We start from the raw sequence: 22,225 nt of genomic DNA, 5'->3' as shown, positions 1-22,225 counted from the left end.
AATTACTATAGAATTGACCTTGGTAAAAGGATTCGTTCTCCTGACAATGATAAAAAAGGATGAACGGGGAAAGAAGGGGGAGGAAGAGCTAGCTAAGGCAACAGAAAGAACATTGAGTGCAAGAACTTAAAGCTAGAAATGAAATTTTCACACTCGATATTCTGATGTGATCTCAAATCATTTGATGGAGGAAGCTAAATAATACATCAATAGCTCTCCTCAAGGAAGAAGACGTGTTTAAAAGAAGCAGGGAAAAACATTAGCTAGACTTAATCACGTAACACATGCTGGCAAATAGCTGTCTGGGTGCTGGTTAGCAGCTGAACTGTTGAGGTAATTACCTGTGATTACCCAGTAATCTCGGGTTGCTACTGAAGTGTTAAGGTTGTGGTACTCTAGAGCTGTGAAAAGAGAGGGAAAGACAGACAGATGCTTATTAGAAGACCATTCTGGGAAAAACTGAAGTCTGTCATACATCATACTCATACATAAGTAAGGATAAATGTTATTTTTTTTATTGATATCCTTAGTTATTGTTAACAGTCTAATGCATAAAATGAGCTGATCAATTATTATTATTATTTTTTTTTTTAAATGCAATAAAAGTATGCTTTTTAGCATGTATATTTTACAAAATATGTTTTCTTATCCATGGCACAGACATTTTGTTTCTTTGTTATATTTGTTAAAATTACATTTTACTTAAATTACAAAAAAAAAAACTTGAATAAAAAAGCGAATATTGAATGTCAACATAATATCCATTAAATACATAAATATTTATTTTAATGCAATATAAAAATATTGCATTAATTATATAATATATTGTTTTTATAATTATATATTACAAATTAATAATTGATTATGTATCACAAGAAAACTGAATTAAAAATATTGAATTTCCTGTCTATTGTACTATTCAATACATACATTTGTAATGTGTTATTAATTATTATATATTATATTAATAATTTTATTTATTATAATTATTATTCACATATTATTGTGAATCTCCATGATATTTCATTTATATCTACATGATTTCATTTAAAGCACATCTGGACTTTTAAGGCAAGACTTTTTATCACAGTACTGATATCAAATAATAATAATAATAATAACTATAATAATATTAATCATCATCATCATTTTAAAAAACAGGGAAAAATAGCTGTTTAAAGGGATAGTTCACCCAAAAATGAAAATTCTGTCATTAATTACACATGGACTATTTTAACGATGTCCTTACTACGTTTCCGTGCCTTGACCGTAGTAGTTCCCTTGCTGTCTATGGAGGGTCAGAAAGCTCTCGCATTTCATCAAGAATATCTTAATTTGTGTTCTGAGGATAAACGGAGACCTTACGGGTTTGGAACGACATGAGAGTGAGTAATTAATGACAGAATTTTCATTTTTGGGTGAACTATCCCTTTAAAATAATTTTAAATGGAGTATAGCAAGTTACACAGAAAAACAAGTCAACTTCCCAAAAATTTGCACTATGCAAATTTGCTAAATGCACTGCCCATCCAAAAAAGGAAAATGTTATGCATCCTTGGAAAATGTCTTTTAGATCAACCAAAACTGAAGATCTCTGCCTCAAGGAAAACAAACTCATGGATTCAAACAGAAATAAACATGAACTACCATTTTAATGTGCACTAACATGTAAACACCAGCAGTGCAGCAAGTCAATGTAACATCAAGCGGTAAACACGAGCTGAAACTTACGCTCAGCGATGATCAGAGGGGGGAAGAAGAGAAAGTAGCCCACCAGCTCGGCAGTGAGCTGGTTAAGGAGACCGCTGGACACAGTACCGTTCAACGGAGTGCTACCGTTCCACACCACATACACAAGAGTGACTGCCAACGAATTCCCAGTTTGATACGTGTTCAGAATCTGTCCGAAAACACAAACAAACTATAAATCCAAATCCAACAGACGAGTCCTCAGAGGAACGGCGTTATCAGACCTCTGAAGATAAGCCATTTATCAAACTTTGTTTTCAAGTTCAATTGAAAAAATACCTCAACAGAAAGAGTCCCATAAGAGTCCTCCACTTTCTCCTGCGCCTCAGCAAACACATTTTCCAATCGTTGCTCCATCATTTGGATGAAGCCGCAAGACTTGATGTTGTCCATTGGCCCAACAAACCTGAGAACTATATGTAGGAAAACAACAAACTGTTAAACAAAAACAGATCCCACATTCCAGTTACCAAGTTTCAACTGCGTAAAATGCAATTTCATTAACAATAAATGATGGTGGGATTAAGACTGGTTGGATATGTAATGCAAAAAAGGGTAAACAAAGGTGCTCAAGCATAAAACTTGTCAGATAAATCATTTCCAGTCAGATTTTCCAATAAACTTCAGTTGGAAAAGAATCATACCCGTTTTGAGTTGCAGGTGGATGCCTAGGCTGGGCAACCATGGGGCCACAGGATTGGGGATGGCCAACACCACGGGAACATACTCTCTGATGTCATTCAGTAGCTTGTCAAAGCCATAGGAAACTAATGTGTCCATCACAACAGAGGCCACCAACACAGACTTCCCTCTCAAGACGTAGTAGCCCACAGTCACATTAGAAGGCGTGCAGATATCTCTTTCCAACTAGAAAGAACATAGATCATGTAAAATGACATGGATATATGGTAATGGACATCTGACACAATGTATTTTTTCACCAATCTTTATCAGCTCTTTGGCAAGTTCTTTTCAAATGGTCCTGTGGTGTGACAAATACAATTTTAACTAGAACACTACCATTCGAAAGTCTGGGGTCAGCAAGATTTTTACAAATTAATACTCTTATTCAGCAAGAATACATTAAATCAATCAAAACTCGAGACATTTATAATGTTGCAAAAGATTTCTAGTGTAAATAAATTGATTTCTGAAGGATTGTGTGGACACTGAAGACTGTAATGAAGAAGTAATGGTGGTTTTGCCATTACAGGAATAAATGACATTTTAAAATTTATTAGAACAAATAATAATAATAATAATAATAATAATATGCAATAATAATTGTAACAATATTTCACAACATTTCAGTTTGATAAAATAAATGCAGACGGGGTGAACATAAGAGACTTTATTCAAAAACATAAAAAATAAATTACATACCGGTATATAAAATGTAAACAAATAAAAAAATTACAAATTGAGTAAATAAAGGAAACAAAATAATAAATTCATTAATTATTAATAATGTATTCATAATATTATTGATAATTGAAATTCTAATGTTTAATAAATATATTAAATAAATTGCAGATTTTTTTTTCAACTTTCAGATTTTGTTTTGTTCTCACAAAAACTTTCTGTCTTAAAATATGAAAATCTGTCATAAAAAAACTACTAATTATTACATTTTAAACTATAGTAATCTAAACAAATAATGGCATGATTAGTTTTGATATTTACTTTGAGAGAATAATTACATTTTCCAAAATGATATAATATTTCTATTGTGCCATTTCCAGTCAAACTGTAATTTTAACAAATATTATTTAATTGTGTGTATTAAGGACACACAAAATGCAAGCTATTAAATTAGTCTTAGCAATACAAAGGAATCAGTCATTTTACTCAAAAAAATATAATTTCCATCACAGAATGCTATGAAACACAATACAGCAACTGAGACGTGAAGGAAATGACACATTGTGGAAAAAAAAAACACAAAAAATCTCCCATGATGCATGGATAAATTAAAATTAAATATTACTGTGTTTGTAAACAATGTACACAGTATCAATATTTTAACAAGTTTTTAGATGTTCAAATATGCCTTACTAAAATCATATGCTGTTTTTATTTATAGTGCTATATTCGCACAAATGCTCTTACTGGCTTTGTTTATTGTTAAGCGCTTGAGGCAAATGCTAATACAAATCCCACATGAATAAATTTCATCATATTGAGCCAAGCTGACTGACCATCTCTCTCTTTTAACTCCAACACAAACACTCTCTCTCTCTCTCTCTCTCTCTTTCCCCCTGTTCATGTGTAGATAGTGATTGTGTCGTCTCCTGCAGATCACCTCCAGGGTCTGTAATCATACAGAACCTCTGATCTGACGGACAGTTGACGAGGAGGAGGAGAAAGAGGAGGGAAAAAAATTACACATTGAGTGAAATGGACGAAAATAGAGACAGATTGAGTCATTCGGTACAGAGCTTAATAGACACAGACAGTCACTCTTCAAATGCTAATAACAACCTTTTCAGTGGTCATTCGCAATTAAAGAGACAGTACACCCAAAAATGAAAATTCGGTCATCATTTACTAAGACTCAAACCCATATGACTTGTATGACTAACAACTTAAACTTAAGAGAGTCATACAGGTTTGGAATGATATGAGGGTGATTAAATGATGACAGAATTAACATTTTTAGCAAACTGTTCCTTTAAATCTCTGTTTAGGCAACTGTGCTCCCCTCAGCACATTGTCTCTGCTGTTGCCATGATATCGATTTTTTATTTGCAGCATATGAGGTACCAGCGCTGTGCTATTTTTGGACGTGCCTTTCTGACGGACAGACGTGCGAATGCTCCTTAGGCTTCGAACCAAGTGTTTCATAAGACGATCCTTTCTCAGCCCTTGAAAACAGGGAGATGTTCTACACAATCACATTCAATGAGCTGCACACTGAACATAAACAGGAAACACCTCCCACGCAGCCTCCCACCACATTGTCCTCTGCTAAACTACAATTCCCATGATGCAACAGTGATAAGGTCCCAGAGGACTGTGGTCAAAGCACTGTGCTTATCTTGAGTCTACTGTTTAAAGACTATTTTACCGTGTTTCCAATGGCAACCAACTATTCTGATTAGTTCTTTATTTATTTAGCATTTCTTATTTCATGTTGTTCTTGCAATGGAAGAGAGAGAAGGGTTTGGATAAGCATACAACCATTTTTATTATTGCTGCAGTGTATAGTCTGTACACTGTGCATACTAGCATGCTAATTATTTTTAAATTATGCATTAAATCCTTCTGACTTCTTTCAAAAACATTGAAAAATCTTACCAACCCCAAACCTTTGAAGTTTTATAACTGTGTAGTGGCTTTTGGCTCAAAAAACAATGCAAAACCACCAACCTGAACACGGATGTTGCTGTCGTTGAAGGCTCTCTGAAGTGCCTGCGTGATACCTTTAGACAGGTCCTGTCTCATTCCAGCTTCTAGGCGATTTCGTCGCATCTGGATGGACAACACTGGGGGGAATAAATACAACACATATGAAAGTCATGATTTTCTAAGCATCTCAAAGCAGCTCAGATCCCAAGTGGGACAGCCATGCCTATAAACATGTCTGTTTACAGTGAACATATGTTGGCTTCACTGCAGTGCATATGCCGTCACTGTAGAATGTGGGAGAGGAGGAGTAAAATTACTGCGTATGGTAATATTATTTGCATAATAAAGTCTTTCACTAGATTAAGTAGATATGTGTATTTGTACATTGGTTTTGTCATATGGCTCTGTTGTAATAAGCTGAGCATAATTTAAATGTCAAAATAGATTTGTTACTTTAATGTATATTTATCATTTCATAGATGTTCAACTAAAAAATACAACTAAAATCTAATTTCAAAAACTGAAATATTTTAGTCTTGGCTTAACATCTGACTAAGTGTGCTTACATGCACAAAACACTGCGAACCAAAAAATAAATAAATAATTACAATTAAATTCTAATCGAAAAGACTGAAATATTTTAGGCTAGGCAAACAAATGCAACAAACCCCAAAAACATATACATGCAAAGCAAAATTGGGGTAACTTGGAAACATTGGTGTCCTGATTGGGTTTTCCTTATAACCTAATAATTTTTTCCCACAAACACTGTTTAGGTTTTATTACCAATACTATCAGTTCAACAATATTTCAACGCAATCTACAATTCCGCTCAATAACCTGCTAAATTTGCTGATTATTGGTGCAACTGTAACTAAATCAACTAAAATTGCCTAATTCCTTTAGCGAATTATCGCTAAAACCAGTGCTAATAGACGTGCTAATAGAGTAAACAGGGCTCACCTGTTTTCACCCATAATCTCTCGGTCACATTACAGGTCAAAGGTGAACTGTCAGTTGGAGGGCTGCTCGGTTTAGTCGTGGTACTTCCAGAGGTAGATACAGCGGTGGTTTGACGAGGGGTTGTCGTTGTCGTGGTTGCTAAAGTGGTTGTGGGTGTTTTGGTGGTTGTTGGTGCTACTTTTGTGGTGGTGGTGGTAGTTGTTGTCGTAGTGGTAGTGGTGGCTGTCGTCGGTGGTTCCGTCTCGGTTGTTGTGGTCTGGGTGGCTGTCGTGGTCGGCACGGTGGTCGCGACCTCTTTCGCCACAACGACGGCAGTGGGCAGAGTCACAGTCGTCGATGTCACAGTCAAGGGCGTGACAGTCGTGGTGGTCACTGTGGTGAGCTGCAGACTGTCGCTGGTCACAGTGTGGGAGTTGCTGCTTGCTGAAGCGCCGGATGAAGCGTTTTCAGCTCTTTCAGGAGAGGTGCCGTTAAAAGCGGAAATTGAGACCGAAGTTGTCACATTGTCAGAGAGTGCAGCATCTGTCTCTGCCACAATCATAAAAGAGGATCCCGGGGCGGTGGGAAGATCAGGGTTCCTGGGGAATTCACTAAGAGTCTCGTCTGAAAGCAGAGAACGTTTGAGTGAGTCACCTCAGGAGCAGGAAGTGAGATCGAGGACACACATGAATGCTCGCTGATGGTGAAGAATGACACATAGGACATGTGGGAGAGGACGGATGTAACTCTTGGGGATTATGCAGTAGCGGGACTTATTGAAGTGTGTAATTTTTGCACCACTAGTGTCATCAAACCGAATAAAACTGAAGATAATGATCAATCTTGCACTGATCAGATGAACAGATTCAGTGAGAGTAAAAGTTGTGGGGATAGTTGGGATGTGCAAAAATTACACACTTCGGCTTTAATGTCAACATGAAATCAAAGTTCACCCAATCAGGGTTATAATAATCAAAAAATAAAAGAAAAAAAGAAAACATTTTATTTCAGAGGGATGCTTTTAGTATGAATTTAGTATAACCTAAAATAATTCAACTGCAATAAAAAAAATGTTAAACTACACAGAAAATATAAATAACTACTTAAAATGGCAAAGCACAACAAAATTACTTAAAATTTAACACAACTAAAATAAAAACAGAAAATATACAAAATATATTTATTAAAATATATGACAAATATAAAAATAAAAACTGATTCAAAGTATTACTAAAAACTTTAATAGTATCTCAATGATACTAAAATAACACCACTGTTCTAAAAATAGGGATGCACGATAAATATGCTGCGCAAAACAACAATCACGATAAATAAGCTGCGCAAAACCACGATCATATTTTGCGCATGTTTTGTGTAGCTTGTCAGTGAACAACGGCTCTGTGTAGTAAATGTTGCTCCATGTGAAAGAACGTACATGTAGAGATTTACAGCTGATTACAGAACCGGCTTTACTGACAAGATGCGCATTATTATCATGCTGATATTTATCGTGCATTCCTATCAAAAAGGGCTGGTAATGCTCACCATGTTTGTCTTTATTTGATCAAAAATACAGTAAAAAAAAGTGTCATATGATCCTTCAGAAATCATTCTAATATGCTGATTTGCTGCTCAAGAGACATTTCTTATTATTATAATTATCAATGTTAAAAACAGCTGTGCTGCTTAATAATTTTGTGGAAACGGTGATATATTTTTTGTTCAGGATTTTTAAATAACTTAAAATTAATAGAAACATATAAATATTTTTACTGTCATGTTTTTTAAACAATTGAATCATCCTTGCTGAATAAAAGTATTAATTTCTTTAAAAAAAGAATATTAACCAATAATATCATATTATATCTATCAAATCCTAAAAAGTCTTAAATTTTTTCACTTTTTTACTCAGAAATATGTCACGTTGCGCAAATAAAATGGGATGTGAATGCAATCTCATGTTGACTTTAAAGATATTATTGTAAAAAATGTTGATGGTGATGATTACGATAACAACAAACACGATGACCTTGAAAATGATGATGATGGTGATGAACGAATGGTGAAGAAAGGATGACGACAACATCAAATCAGCAAAGTCCCTGAAAAGAAACTCCTTTAAATACACCACTTCTTGATTTCTGTACACAGCATTGATTCAAAAGCTCACAATCTAGCAGTACCTGAGCTAGTGGTCAAGACACTGTTGATTTTATGTGCCGGGGACGGTGGATTTGGCACTCTGACGGCCAGCTCCCCAGGGGACTTTTGATTGGTGCGATTGTCACTGTTGCCGGGTGGGGAGGGCAGAGAATGCACCAGCGCCTTAGGCTGTGTCTCTGCAACCTGCAGGGTCTGCACTGAGGCGAACACAGGCTGCTCCCTTGTGCTTTCTGCCCTCGCTGGTGGGGAGTGGAACTGCGAGGCGAAGTCTTCGTCCTCCAGCAGCGATGAAGAGACTGTGATGTTTGGCGCTCCGGTGGGAACCTGGGAAGGACTGAGGGGTTGTCCTGACGCCTCGAGTCTTGCTTCATCTGGTAATGAAAAAAGAGATGTTATGGTGCAAAATCATAAACATTTACTGTCTTTGTCTTATAGGAGGAAATGCACTAGAGGAAATCTAAAAAATAAGTGTATGATTTCATACTTGATGGCATTAGAGGCAGCTGCATTAAGCTTGCAAACCTAATGACACGCACTGTTATTTAATCAGCATTAATGATAATGCGCTGTATTAAATTGCTCTCAAGGTATTTGAGACAAAGAAAAATGATGGGGAAACAAACCTAGCAGGCTGCCTCGCTGCCTACATAAGGTGTCTTTTAAGGGAGCATTGTGGACTTGGAATATTTTAAGTGACTAATTTTGAAACACGTTTTATGCACCGAAGACTCAATTCACAATTTCAATCGAGTTTGTCGTTAGCATCTTGATAAACTAAAAGCACAACACTTTTGTCCTTTTCTTTTCTTTTTTTTTTAACAATACAAATATTTTCATACAAGATACATTTAGAAAAATATTTTAAACTTAATTCAAGATTATTAAAAAAAAAAAAACAAGTATTATTATCTCTATAAAAGATAAATGCATATTGTTTTAAAAACATATAAAAATGTATAGAACATATAGTATAGCCATCAAAATTTTCCTAACAGCAATTTTGGATGAATTTAACGCTTATTTAATATTTAATCTAGCTATTTTTTCTAAACTCATTCATTGATGTTCCTTGCTTGTTTTTTGAAAAGTACATTTATAAGAAAAGTATTTTCAGTAATTATAATTATAAAACAGTAATTGTAATTGTAAATGTAATACAAAACTGATTTAGTTTTATGTTTACAACAAAGAAACTACTTAATTTGAAATATGTTCCCTGGAAACAAGTTTTACAGTAAAATGTTAAAATTCAGTTCATGTATCTTGTATTAAAATGTACTGTAAAAATACAAAATTGCTGATTGAGATTATTATTATAATTTTTTTTTTTTGCAATGCAAAAGTGTGCATGTATAGTGAAGGCAAGTAAAGAATATTTTTAATGCACTTACTTTAAGTCCCTTTACATTAACATTACTCTCTTGGGTAGCTTTGAATTATTTAGCTTGCTTAACGTTTCAGAAAAGAAAATCACAGCAGCCCTTCTCTCGATTGCCATCCACGACTGTTGGCAAGTCGATTTGAGATGATTAATAACGTGATTAATCGACCTTTACAGCTCTTTACTTTATTTTTATCTTGGGGAACATAACGTGGCCAGAGTCATACAATATAGTGACTTGAGGACATTAATCATAAATCCTTTAGCTGACCAAATTAGAAATGTGCAGGGTTTCTTGGGTGCTGCGAGCTCTCTTGGTCTCTTTCTCACTCTCTTACTGTGCTCCTAGTGAGCAGCCTAAAGCTTCAGTGCTTTCCTAACAGATTAATTATCTCTGCCAAACACATCCTATATGAGATTAGTCACAAACAACATAAACATAATATTGCAACTTACATAGATAGATAGATAGATCTAATACACTATACTTTTCTATACTATCAGTTTTACTATTATATCTAACATTTAAATGTAATCTGGTGATCTATCCATAATTACACAAAATGTCTATCATAAAGATGGATGGATGGTTAGATTCCACACTATATTGCAAGAACAAAATCAAGAACGTTTGACTGGGTATTATTATGATCTTTTTCCAAGAAAACAAGATGTACTAATTAACTCTGATTTTCTGCAGAATGTGTGTGTGTGCAGATACTGTAAGAGGTCACGTTGAATTCCTATTCTCCAACAGATAGCCACCTGCTCTGACAGTTAGAACATATGGGATTGTCCTGATTAACAGGCAGCTAGAGAGAAGATGAGATGTCGTGTGAAGGGGGCTCTGGCTGTACATCCATCCAATCGTCCTAATGACTGCACTTCCTGTGAACGGGATAGCAATGAACTCTGAAAGCTCTAGACACTTAAGTACGCTTGTTGCCGGCCTGAGAAGATTTAAGTACCCCATAATGGGTCATGTGACTTGGGTCAGTGAGCTGAGCCAATCAAACTCTACTGCCAGGCAGAACAGAGCAAGTTGATTGGAAGACAGGACGATAGATGCCAAGATAGCTTCATCCATCACAGTCCCCAAGTGCGTGACCTGGTCTCAAACGGGTCCCACTGCCACTGCATATTGTTCTATATATGGGAGCTTTCTAATCAATGACGTCAAGTGTTAAAAATTAAGGACATGTTGTCCAAGCCGTTGTCCAGCTTTGATGTAACTGGAGATCAGTGGGCTAGAGAGACATGGACCTTCTCCATTATGAGGACAGGTGGTGAAGGGGGCTGATGGGTAACAGGCCAAAGCCATTGAAGCTCATGAGGGAGTATATGGGGAACCGAAGCATGGAGTCACACTATTCCAGCAGGACAGATCCACGTCCGTAGTCTATTCATAGTTCCCATCTGCTTTTGTTGCATCTTGTTGTGGCATCACGAAGGCAACGGCATTACATCTGTTTATCATAAAGTAAATATTTAAAGGGATATTTATTGCAAAAATTCCATTTCAAGCCAATATGAATATAACAGATGCTTTTTTCGTAGAATATCCTGGCCATTTGTTTTCCAGCACAACGAAAGGAATGAGAACCGAGGCTGTCAAGCTCAGAAATTACAAAAAAAGAACCACAAAATATCATAAAAGCAAACATACTGTATGACTCATGCACTATATTCCAGGTCTTCTGAAGTTTTTGTGAAAAACAGACTGAGTTTCCCTGAAAAGTGATAACAATGTCCAATTTGTGAACAAATCAGTTGTGATGTCTAGTTTGTGAATGAATTGTTCTTTTGAGTCAGATATTTTCAATGAACCCTTTGATCCAATTCACAAAACTGATGATTGATTCGTTAACAAAATCAGACTGATATGGTTCTTGAGGTCTGTTCAAAACCTGTCTATGGCCTCAGAATACATGGAATATGACACATGAATCACATTGACTACATATATAATGTTTTTATAATACATTTATGCTTTTGGGTCCTTTTTAAGCCTGAAATCTCCAGTCCCCAATCACTGTTATTGCATGAAAGCAACAATGACATTGTTCGAGTAAGGATGATTGAGTAAATGATGACAGACATCATAAATCTAAACACTTTCTTGATAGTACTAAAAATAAATATAACTTGCAAAGAGGATTTTGGTTTTTTTTATAAATCACATTTCTCTAAACCTGTAGTATATTTCACATTTTTCAACATCATAAAATTTTACAGCAAAGCAGATTAGGGCGTCTGTGTGCAATGATGCAGATTAAATGCTTTGACATGGAATGGGATGTCATCCAAACGGACACCCATCAACCCTCAGGAGAGAAAGCACTTTAAGCATTGCATATCAAAATTATGACACACTTACCGCAGACAACGTACAAACGTTTCAGCTGTGGAAATTTTTCGGCATTAGTATCATGTACAGTGATGATATCATGGCTCAATAAAAAGTCTCATTGGAAAAAAATGTGCCACAAAATCCTAAAGCATATAGATACATACAATTCACTGCAGTTTCCAGCTAAAATGAACACCAGTAATTAGATTACTGAAGTAACTATATAATTGATTTATTTTCACGCGGCTTATCGCACAATACTATTTTATGACCTCAAGATGTGTAAACTAAGGTATCTACACATTTGCATCATATAAACAACATCATAGTAAACTTGCTCGGCAGCACACCTGGTACAGCATTACAGTACATCGAGGAGCGAGAAACACTTGAACTTGAAGAAGAAAGCTTAAATGGCATGATTGTAACAGCAAATGCTTTTTTATTACACTTTTGCCTTTGTTAACACTATTGGTTAGGTTTAGTGTAGGGTTTAATGTGAGTGGCACTGTACATCATTTTCAAATGTGATACAGCATTGACCTTTTAGTGCCACACATCGGACATTTCATTTCCGAACTGCTCAGATACATAAAACATTTAAGTGGAGAAAAATGCACCAAATTTGCAAGCAAGGTCTTCTCTTACTCTTCAAAAACACCTGGTTTCTGTTTTTCAACTTTCAAAATGTATATACCATGGATTGCCAATGATGGTGTCAGGTAGTAAAACCATGGTACCATGGTACTTTAGCATACCATGGTACTTTTTCAGTGGAGACTGATTCATTTTTAGCACCATATTTATTAATCACAATGTTCAAAACACCAATTCTTCCACTAAGTAATTGTAAATTAATTATGTACAGGGCATAGCACATACTGTATCTTAAAATGTGGCTATAATGAGAGTGGCTTGTAGCGACTAAACCATGAAGAGCTGCCAGTAAGGAAATATAAAAAGAAACAATTGACTCCCATTTCAACAAACTACTCTCAGCAGGGCAGGGCTGGATAAGGCCAGACTAAATTAAGACAACACAGCACATTTGCTTTGGGTATTCTTGTTTACATTCAGATTCTATTCCTGAAAGTTCTTGCTTCAGACACCTGACAACGGGTTTAAGGTTGATTGACACAAATTTCGTTTTCATTTGAACTATCCCTTTCAAGCATGAAACCCCAGTTCTGTCTTCCTTTTTTCTTAAGGCAAAGGAAAAAGGTGCATCATAATATATGAACAGCCGGTGCAAAAACATCACCTTAGGGCCTTCCTTAAACTAAGCAACAACCCACATCCTTCAGTGTATTTTAAAATGCTGTGAGCAAGGAAATTAGGGGCATGGCGGACACGCACATCCCACACACACCAACACCATCACTGTTTTTAGATGAGGCAGGGGATAAATCTGAGAGACAGGGAACAGTGTGCTCTTGGCGGGAGCTGAGGTAACAGCAGTGGCAAGCAGATTTGAGATTTGAGCTGTATTAAAGTTTATCCTTCTGCTGATGGCTATATGTGTTTTTAGAGTTGATATACGGCGGCACACCTGCTGAGAACACAGGGATTGGTAAGTGCTGCAGAGCACAGCCCATCTTTGAATAATTCAAGCGCTGGCTAAGCATCTGGTCCTGTGTATAAAAGCAACATGGCATGGCCGATCTCTGCATCAATGTCTGTTAAACATCACTAAATAACACTAATTTATAACCTGTGTGTAATATTAAATTTAACATACTGTATTTAACTCCTGATTTTACATTTATAAGCATAGTTAACCCCCCAAAAATCATACGTTTTTTTTCCCCCTTATGTCATTTCAAGCCCATGTGCTATTAGTTTTCTGTGGAACATGAAAGATTTGAAGGATTGTTAGAGAGCTCTTGATATATACAAAAAGGGGGAATCATTGTAACATAAATATTGGTCTTGTCCTAACACAAAGCTATAGTACAGCTTCAGAATACTTTAAATAAAGTGCACTAGCCATATAGATCACTGTTATACTGCTTTTGGTGTTTTTGCTGCATCATGATCCTTCAAAAATTCTATTATGTGTCACTGAAAAAATAGCAACATATGAGTGTGAAATAAAAAAAAAAAAAATTTATACTAGCAATAAAAGAAAAAAAAATTAAAATAAATAAATTACTATATTTTATAAAATATAAAAAAATACTTAATGCAATAAAATAACAAATAAAAACTGAAAGAAAAATAAAAGCTTCATGAAAATAAAAACACTCAATACAATTACCAAAACTTTAAATATAAAAAAAAAAAATATATATATATATATATATATATATATATATATATATATATATATATATATATATATATATATATATATAAAATCTAAATATTTTCCAAAATCTATAACAGTAAATCAATGGCTCTAGATAATGCTGTTGAAGATGGAGTTTGTTTCGTGACAATTTATGATTTACTGTATTTTCTGTATTTTTGATTTTGCCATCATATCCTGTCTTTTTTCAACTGTCATGTTGAAAAAGTAGCAAAAAGGCCAAAACAGAGATAATATCATATTGTATATCTTCATAAGTATATTCTATTAGAAAGAAATGAGATGCCAACCAAATAATCAAGATTGAATCCTCTTTCACTTGAGCAGGAATCTTCAATCCATCCTCAATTATTTTCAGAATGAAGTTATGTTGCCATAAATAAATATTATCCATCTATAAATAAGGTTTTTGTATAAAAACAACCAAATGAAATGTGACATTACTTACATGCACATTTCAACACAGAATTACTGTAAAAATGACTGAAATACAATGATTTTTACATTTAAACCAGCATAAATTAAACCATATATCATTGTTTTTTTCCCGCACAGTAAATGAATGTAAACTGGGTAGGAAATGTGCTTAAAATAATGTCACCGGTTCCTCCCCTGCTTATATCACAATCCTGAAAAGTGAGCCATTGAGCTGCTGTAATCATAAAAGCTGTGGCTTCGTTTAGCTGAAAGGATGATGACATGAATTATTGACGAAGATACAAACACAGATCTGATTAAAATAACAGCCTGTACCCTTCCAGCCTCTCTAACTGATGAGGCAAACACCATCACACATCTGTGTAAGCATCACCGAGCTGCTGCTGATTGGATGAAGGGGGTCATGTGACTTCCTTGCAGAGCTCTGGGTAGGTCATCTAGTCCCCGTCGAGTCTGGGGGGGGGGCACTGACTTACACTAATCATATTCTCCGCCGGAGGGTTAAAAAAGACTGATAATGTAGTCGGAAATACTGCATCATCTACTATTTCAAAATTCAAACATATAATGGAGTGCAAGACCAACATAAACCAAAACAATATGCATGCAATGACTCAAGATGAAATTAGCGTTCATCATGCCAACACAACAAAAGTGAAATACTGCAAGCCCTCATGCTATTTTCCCACCAATTCTTGCAACGGCATGTGTCTCCTCAGCCTCCTGCGCAAACCTGCGGGCTCAACTGATGCTTTTCCATGTTTGTTTTACTTTTCCCAGCCTCTCACTGCATTACACAACTGTCAGAATTAGTTAGTTTCAGCTCTGGCATTGACTGGAAGTGATATAAATTTTACACAGAGTGGAAAAGATTCTATATTCCCTTCTGGAAGGTGTTGGAATATTCAGGAGCTCGTGCAGGACACCTATGACGCACTTGACTCCAGAGTCTCAAGAGCAAGGAAGGTTATTGCAAACCCCATTAAAACTGAATGAGTGTCTCGCTCTCTCAGGGGGAGTTTGCGAAGAATGAATAGCAGCTACTGCTAGCATCATTTCACGCATGCTTTGTTATTTTAGTGCCAGTGTGCTTTTTTAAATGCAAATTGTTAAATAAGTTACTAAAAATAACCACCACTACTACTCACCCAAAAGGGAAAATTCTGTCATCATTTACTCACCCTCAAGTTATTCCAAACCTGTATGAGTTTCTTTTATCCGATGAACTCAAAAGAAGATATTTTGTAGAAAATGAGTAACCAAACAGGTGATGGTCCCCACTGACCATGGAAAAAAATACTATAGAAATCAATGGAGAACATCAACCTTTTTTTCTCAAAATATCTCCTTTTGTGTTCAACAGAAGAAATAAACTTATACAGGGCTGAAACAACTTGAGGAAGAGTAAATGATGACAGGACTTTCATTTTTGGGTGAGCTATACCAGTAACAAACCAAACAACTGTTATAATCTTTATGTAGCAACTTATGTTTGTAAAAAAACAAGTTTCAAAATGTACTTTTAAATTTAGGTATGAAACCATGAAATTTATGTTATTAAATAAACCGAAGAAGTCTCTTTATGTAATCCCAAAGGGCATTTGTCTTTCTTTGCATGTTCACTTTGTAAACACTGGGTCGCATTGCAGAGCAAGATGAGCATTTGTGGTTAAAAAGTATATAATTTTATTATTTTATTTTTTTTAGAAAATGACCAATCGTTTTGCTAGATAAGCCCCTTATTTCTCGGCTGGATTTGTGTAGAGCCCTCTGAAGCTGCAATTTGGACCGTCAGCCCGCTGATCCCCATTGAAGTCCACTTTATGGAGAAAAATCCTAGAATGTTTTCTACAAAAACCTTCATTTCTTTTCGACTGAAGAAAGAAAGACATGAACATCTTGAATGAGTAAATTATCAGGAAATCTTAATTCTGGAGTGAACTAATCCTTTAAATTTGAACACTCACAACAAAGTGTTATTTCAGTGCATTTAGCACCTAGTTATACTGGATTGCGGCTGGTTAGTGAATATAGATGCAGGTTTTGGTGCTGTAATGCAGCACAGAAAAGTAGCGCAGCTGTTTAGTGAATTGGCCCCTCAGTCTCTTTCCCAGTTTTCCAGACCATCTCTTATGTTCAAGCCAATCTGAGCCCGAGGGAACGGAGCAGAGCAAGCGAGAGTCCTCGAAATATGCATTCTGCACACAAATTCCACTAAATATTATGGGCTTTAGCATAGTAAACATGACATGGCCACATAACATCAGCCTTCTCTGAAGGCAAAAATAGATAATCCCATTCCTTTTACATGGCATCATTTTCCCCAAGGGATTTTTATTAGGGTAAAGCCGATGACGTCAGAGGTCCGACAAGGACAGAGCTCATTATGCATAAAGCTCCCTTCTCCTTGTTCTCATCTAATGAGCACTGTCATGTGTGAAATTCCAGGTGTGAACATAAAGCGCAGTACTTCCTTTCTTCTTTCAAGCTACGAAGGCAACAGTTTAGCAATTAAATATATCTAAGAGTAGGAACGAAATCGAATGTGGCGATTCTATCAACAAGAACAAAGACGGCCGTCTGATGTAATTATGCAAGCGATTCGACAAGCATAGAGAGAATTATATGAATGTACATGCCTAATTAGTTTGGATATTTGCTCCAGTTTTCCCGCATGTTTTCTGGAACGACATTTTGACTAGCTTTCAAACACCTCTAGAGTCAAACGAGGCCACAGTTATGAGTTCCGTGTAAATTAACAGCAGAGTAAAACAAGGACGCAGCTTTTGATCAGGCCCAAAAGACAGACAGACATCAGACACCGAAACGTGAACAGCTGAGCCTGTCTGGAGCTTTGAAGTACTTCTGAAAAAAAAAAAAAACCGAGTCCAGTATAAAAGCTACAAAACAAAAATTTAATTACCAACATCTGCCACTATACAAAAAGCACCATAAAACAAGAGATGTCTCGATTTATGCAACTATTGACCCCGTAAAGCCCCTTTTTCTTGCCCACAAACCAGATTAGCCCCTCCCCACCATAAACCTTGTTTCATAAGCCTGAGGAGATTTTCAGGTGTGAGCTGGCACACAATTTCATTACAGGCTCTCCGAACTGTGTATTAATCTGGCAGGGGTCAGCATCAATCCCTTGATCTAAGCGAAATAGATAAAAGTGATGGGAGCAAAACGATAACTCTTTGGTTTATGGCATGGATAATGGACATCATAATCTGTTCATTCATTAACAAAACAGATTAAATAAAACATATTTGTTTGTCATCGCTCCTGGCAAAGGAACACTTTTAGGGAGATGGTTGGCATCAGATGGCTGGATCTAAGTATTAACTCGATGCACGTGACCTGAAAATGACTGGCTTGTGTTATAGCAGATGTCCTCATAGGCAAGTGACAAACAAGAGCGCTGTCATAAAGCAAGAAGCTGTATAATTAATACAAAACATTAGGGATCAATATTTTTCTGGCCGATAATTATTTTTTTATGTTAAGGCTGCCAACCGATAAATGGATGATGGTAAAATCTTTTAAAATATGTATTATGTATTAAAATATAATATTTTGTCTAAGTAAAATTATTATTGAATATAGACTAGATATTAAATTCTACCATTTTGTTTAAATGTAAAATAAATAAAAAAATTCAACAAGTGAATTTAAGCATCATATAATGATAATAAACATAACAAAACAAGATTACAGTCATAATGTTTTGAGAATCAAGTAATTTTGACTCAATCTCACAATATGACTTCATTCTCGTAATCTTACATTTATTTATTTATTTATTCATTTTTGACAGCATTTAGTGGCACTAAAATGCTATCAGATAATATGGAACCCATATATCATCCAACAGAAAATAATTACGTCATGCAATAAATGTCAGATCAAATACTGCAAGTTTGAATCTGGCTTGCAACAATTCCAAATCCCATTCCAAATGTCACAATATAATATTGTACCTTTATATTACACCGTTACATACAAATAACCCCAGAAAACTGCAAAGCAAATGCAAATCATAACAAAGTAATGGAATAAATGCTGTCAGGTGCCATTATCATACCTAGTTTATACCGAGTTACCGTCAATGAGAATTCAAAATAAAGTATGCTAGACTATCTACGGTAGTCTAGGCCTACACTTCAGTCTGAGTCATACTAACAAAAAAGTACAACCACATTATCAAGCAATCTGGGTACTCCATTTTTCATATTATGAAGAATTACCCAATAAACTGCCAAGGAAAACAATCTCTAACCATTTTTGCTCCAAACATCCTGAATCCACAGGTCGAATCATAAGACAGAAGAGGTGGTGGGAAACCTGAGATGAACGGCTTGTCAGGCATGCACCTTTTGAGTATACTCATAACTGCAACAATTATTATAGCAATTGTCCCAGGCATGCACCTTTTGAGTATATACGGCTAATGTCAAGAGGATCTGTACTGATCATCCAAAAATTTTGAGTATATATTGTTATAGAAGAGCCCACAATCAACAAAAAATTGTTACAAAAAAAGAGGAAATAATAAACAAATAATTATTACAAATACAAACGAACCCCGATAAAAATCACAAGCAAAAAAATAAACAACCACACAGCTAACCAAGCACCATATATTTGCATTCACAACGCAATTGACAGAGGAATATAGTGAGTGAGTCGAAACAAACATTTCAAGCTTAGGAGTATTTTAGATTTTGGTAAGCGCCCCCTGTGAAGTTAGCCAAATAAGAAAGAAAAACAAAAAAAAAAAACCTTTTATATATTTAAAAACAGAGAGAGCACAACACACAAAAAAAACATTTTGAAAAATAGCAAACACATCAGAACTCATCAGACTCAACATAATCAACTTTCACACTGACTGTTTCGCTAATGAAGCATGGAATCATCGGAAATGAGAACATGTCAGCTGTGAAAACGGTCAGTCAGGGAAGCAGATCAGCTGCTTTGGTCATAGCCGACATCAGCAGATAATGAACTGGTTCAGGACTCTAGTGGCAGTAATTAAACTGAGAGAAATACATATTAAAGGACCGACTTCTGTCCTACTGGAAACTGTAATTGTGCTTCAGTTTGAGGTGCCTCACGTCTAGTTGTTAAAATGCGATATTTTAGCATTTCAACACTTCAACACTTTGTTGAAAAAGTTGTGGTGTGCAGCATCTTTTTCCTGGCAGACGCTGACCCTCTGGAAAGAATCCTGCTGCTAACAAAGCTTATTCTGGCTCTAATGTAATTCTATGGAGTGTGTAAAGACAACCAAAATGGATGGTTGAAGCACAAGCCAAAAGGCTTAGAGTAATAAAATCATGCTCTTTATTTAGGTTTTACACCTTCACTGATACTATTCACTGACTATTTGACATCTGTGTGGCCACACTGCGAATTTAAGAAGACACTGAGAAATAATGGAAAGGCAGCACTGTATCGATATTCCTTCAACAGTCTGAATGGAGGTGTGTTCAAATAATGAATTATTATTATATTATTTATTAATTTATATTGAATAAAAATATTATTATTATTATTATTATTATTATTGTTAGTATTTCTATTACTGTTAATAATTAAATTTTTTGTTAATTCATTATTCATTGTATTAAACATCTACAATTAATTAAATCCCATAATGCTTAAATTACACTTTCCATAATTTTGTCGATATTTACAGCCTTAGCCATTGAAAAATGCTGTGTGTTTAGAATATGAATTAATTTTTTTATTAGTTATTTTGTATTATTTTTTTTACATTATTTCGATAAATTATTATTTATATTATTTGCTTATTAAAAGTGGTTTATATTAATAATAATAATTAAAATATTATTTTAATTATTATTAATTAGTGCTGTCAAACGATTAATCGCGATGAATCACATCCAAAATAAAGGTTTTTGTTTACATAATATATGTATGTGTGCTGTGTATATTTATTAAGTATATATAAACACACATACATGCATGTATATATTTCAGAAAAATAGGTTATGTTTATATATTAAATACATTTACTTATAAATTATATGAATATAAATATAGACATGTAAATATTTTCAAAATATATACTGTATGTGTGTGTATTATGTATACATAATAAATATACACAGAACACACACATATATTATGCAGACAAAAACTTTTATTTTGGTTGTGATTAATCATTTGACAGCACTATTATTAATAGTATCATACTTATTATTAAATCCAAATAGCTTAACATACATTGTCAAACTGTAGATTATTACAGCCTTAGTTAAAGAAAAATGCATTTCTAAAGCCATTAATGTCCTCTATGACAATAATGTACAGTCCTGAAACTATCTTCATATGGTTTCTCTGCAAATATTAATATGCAATACCTTTAAAATAATTATTTAGTATATAATGTAATTAATCTGATTACATTTTATAATCGATTTGACAGGCCTAGTTAATACGAAATAATATTGTGCCAACCTTGTCTTTAAGCATATTAATATTTCACAGCAATGTCTTTTTTTTTATACCTAAAGTCTTTTATGTTGCAAATCATATTAATGGCAGTATTAACAATGTAAAGAGCTCTCCCTTTGTTCTCAGTCATTTGAACAAAACATGGCTGTGAATCAAAGACTCCCGCTGTTGTCATTGCATGCTTTTTTTTTTATAATGCAGTTCTCCTCTTGAGGGTGAACAGATGGGTTTTGCAGTGATGCTTCAAACATTTTGAGAGGATCAGATTGACTGGTCTGTGTCTTCAAATGCGAGTTACTGAACAAAACCACCATAGATTTCTTAAGAAGCACTGAGAGACCCGCTATAATAATTACACTCAGACCACAGGGGAAAAACACTATGCCTACTCCATTAAAACTTGGCTTTGGTTCCCCGTTACACACAACCTTTCAACTGACAGGTGACAAAACATCCCCACAAAATAGTCAATTAAAGCATGAATCCAGTTTAGTTCTGTTCAACTAATTGCTGAATCCAGTCACTGCAGGTCTGAGGCCACAAAAAGGCCTTTGAAAATCAAACGGAGCAGTACATCACTGTCATTCTGGTAATACACTCACTCTTTCCACTCCGGTTAAAAAAAAATGTAGAACAGTTCCCATGGCAACATAGCACAGCAGGCTCCTGTTGACTAGCGGGAGCATCACTGTAGGGGCATTGAGGAGAGATGCCTCATCCTCAGCAAGCCACAAGTGTGTCTGGCCATACGCCATAGACCCAGCTCAAAGCCAAAAGGACAATGGCGGTTTTATGAATGAAAAGGCATAGGCTCTTTACCTCTGTGTATTAAGCCTATGGTCCAGACCCATGCATGTCTGTGTGCCCGAATAAAACTAATCTGGTGTAATTCTAGCTTTAGAAATGTATTTATCTTGTAATTCTAGCTTTAGAAATCTAATCTGCCTTTTTGATACTGTGCTGTTTCGAGAAAAAGACGTCATGCCTGGAGTTAGTTAGTTCACATAATCAACGCTGAACTTGTTTGCACAAATGAAATCATTTTTTGGTTAAATGCTCT

At 35.2% G+C, this 22,225-nt stretch overlaps 1 protein-coding gene across 4 annotated transcripts in view; it reads right to left on the bottom strand.

The window, feature by feature from the left end:
• The window catches only part of kiaa1549la (KIAA1549-like a), a 47,686-nt gene that overhangs the window by 22,202 nt on the left and 3,259 nt on the right, over window positions 1-22,225 (bottom strand). For all 4 annotated transcript variants that reach the window (XM_042752647.1, XM_042752648.1, XM_042752649.1 and 1 more), the window contains exons 2-8: window positions 8,223-8,573; window positions 6,061-6,663; window positions 5,119-5,234; window positions 2,394-2,616; window positions 2,029-2,162; window positions 1,732-1,900; window positions 342-401 (exon numbers count right to left, since the gene is read on the bottom strand). In XM_042752647.1, the coding sequence (XP_042608581.1) occupies window positions 342-401; window positions 1,732-1,900; window positions 2,029-2,162; window positions 2,394-2,616; window positions 5,119-5,234; window positions 6,061-6,663; window positions 8,223-8,573 (1,656 nt within the window). The remainder of the gene's footprint in view (window positions 1-341; window positions 402-1,731; window positions 1,901-2,028; window positions 2,163-2,393; window positions 2,617-5,118; window positions 5,235-6,060; window positions 6,664-8,222; window positions 8,574-22,225) is intronic.

The sequence above is a fragment of the Cyprinus carpio genome, chromosome B25 (assembly GCF_018340385.1).
Source record: "Cyprinus carpio isolate SPL01 chromosome B25, ASM1834038v1, whole genome shotgun sequence".
Taxonomy (NCBI): Eukaryota; Metazoa; Chordata; class Actinopteri; order Cypriniformes; family Cyprinidae; genus Cyprinus; species Cyprinus carpio.
This window is presented reverse-complemented; position numbering and strand designations above follow the sequence as displayed.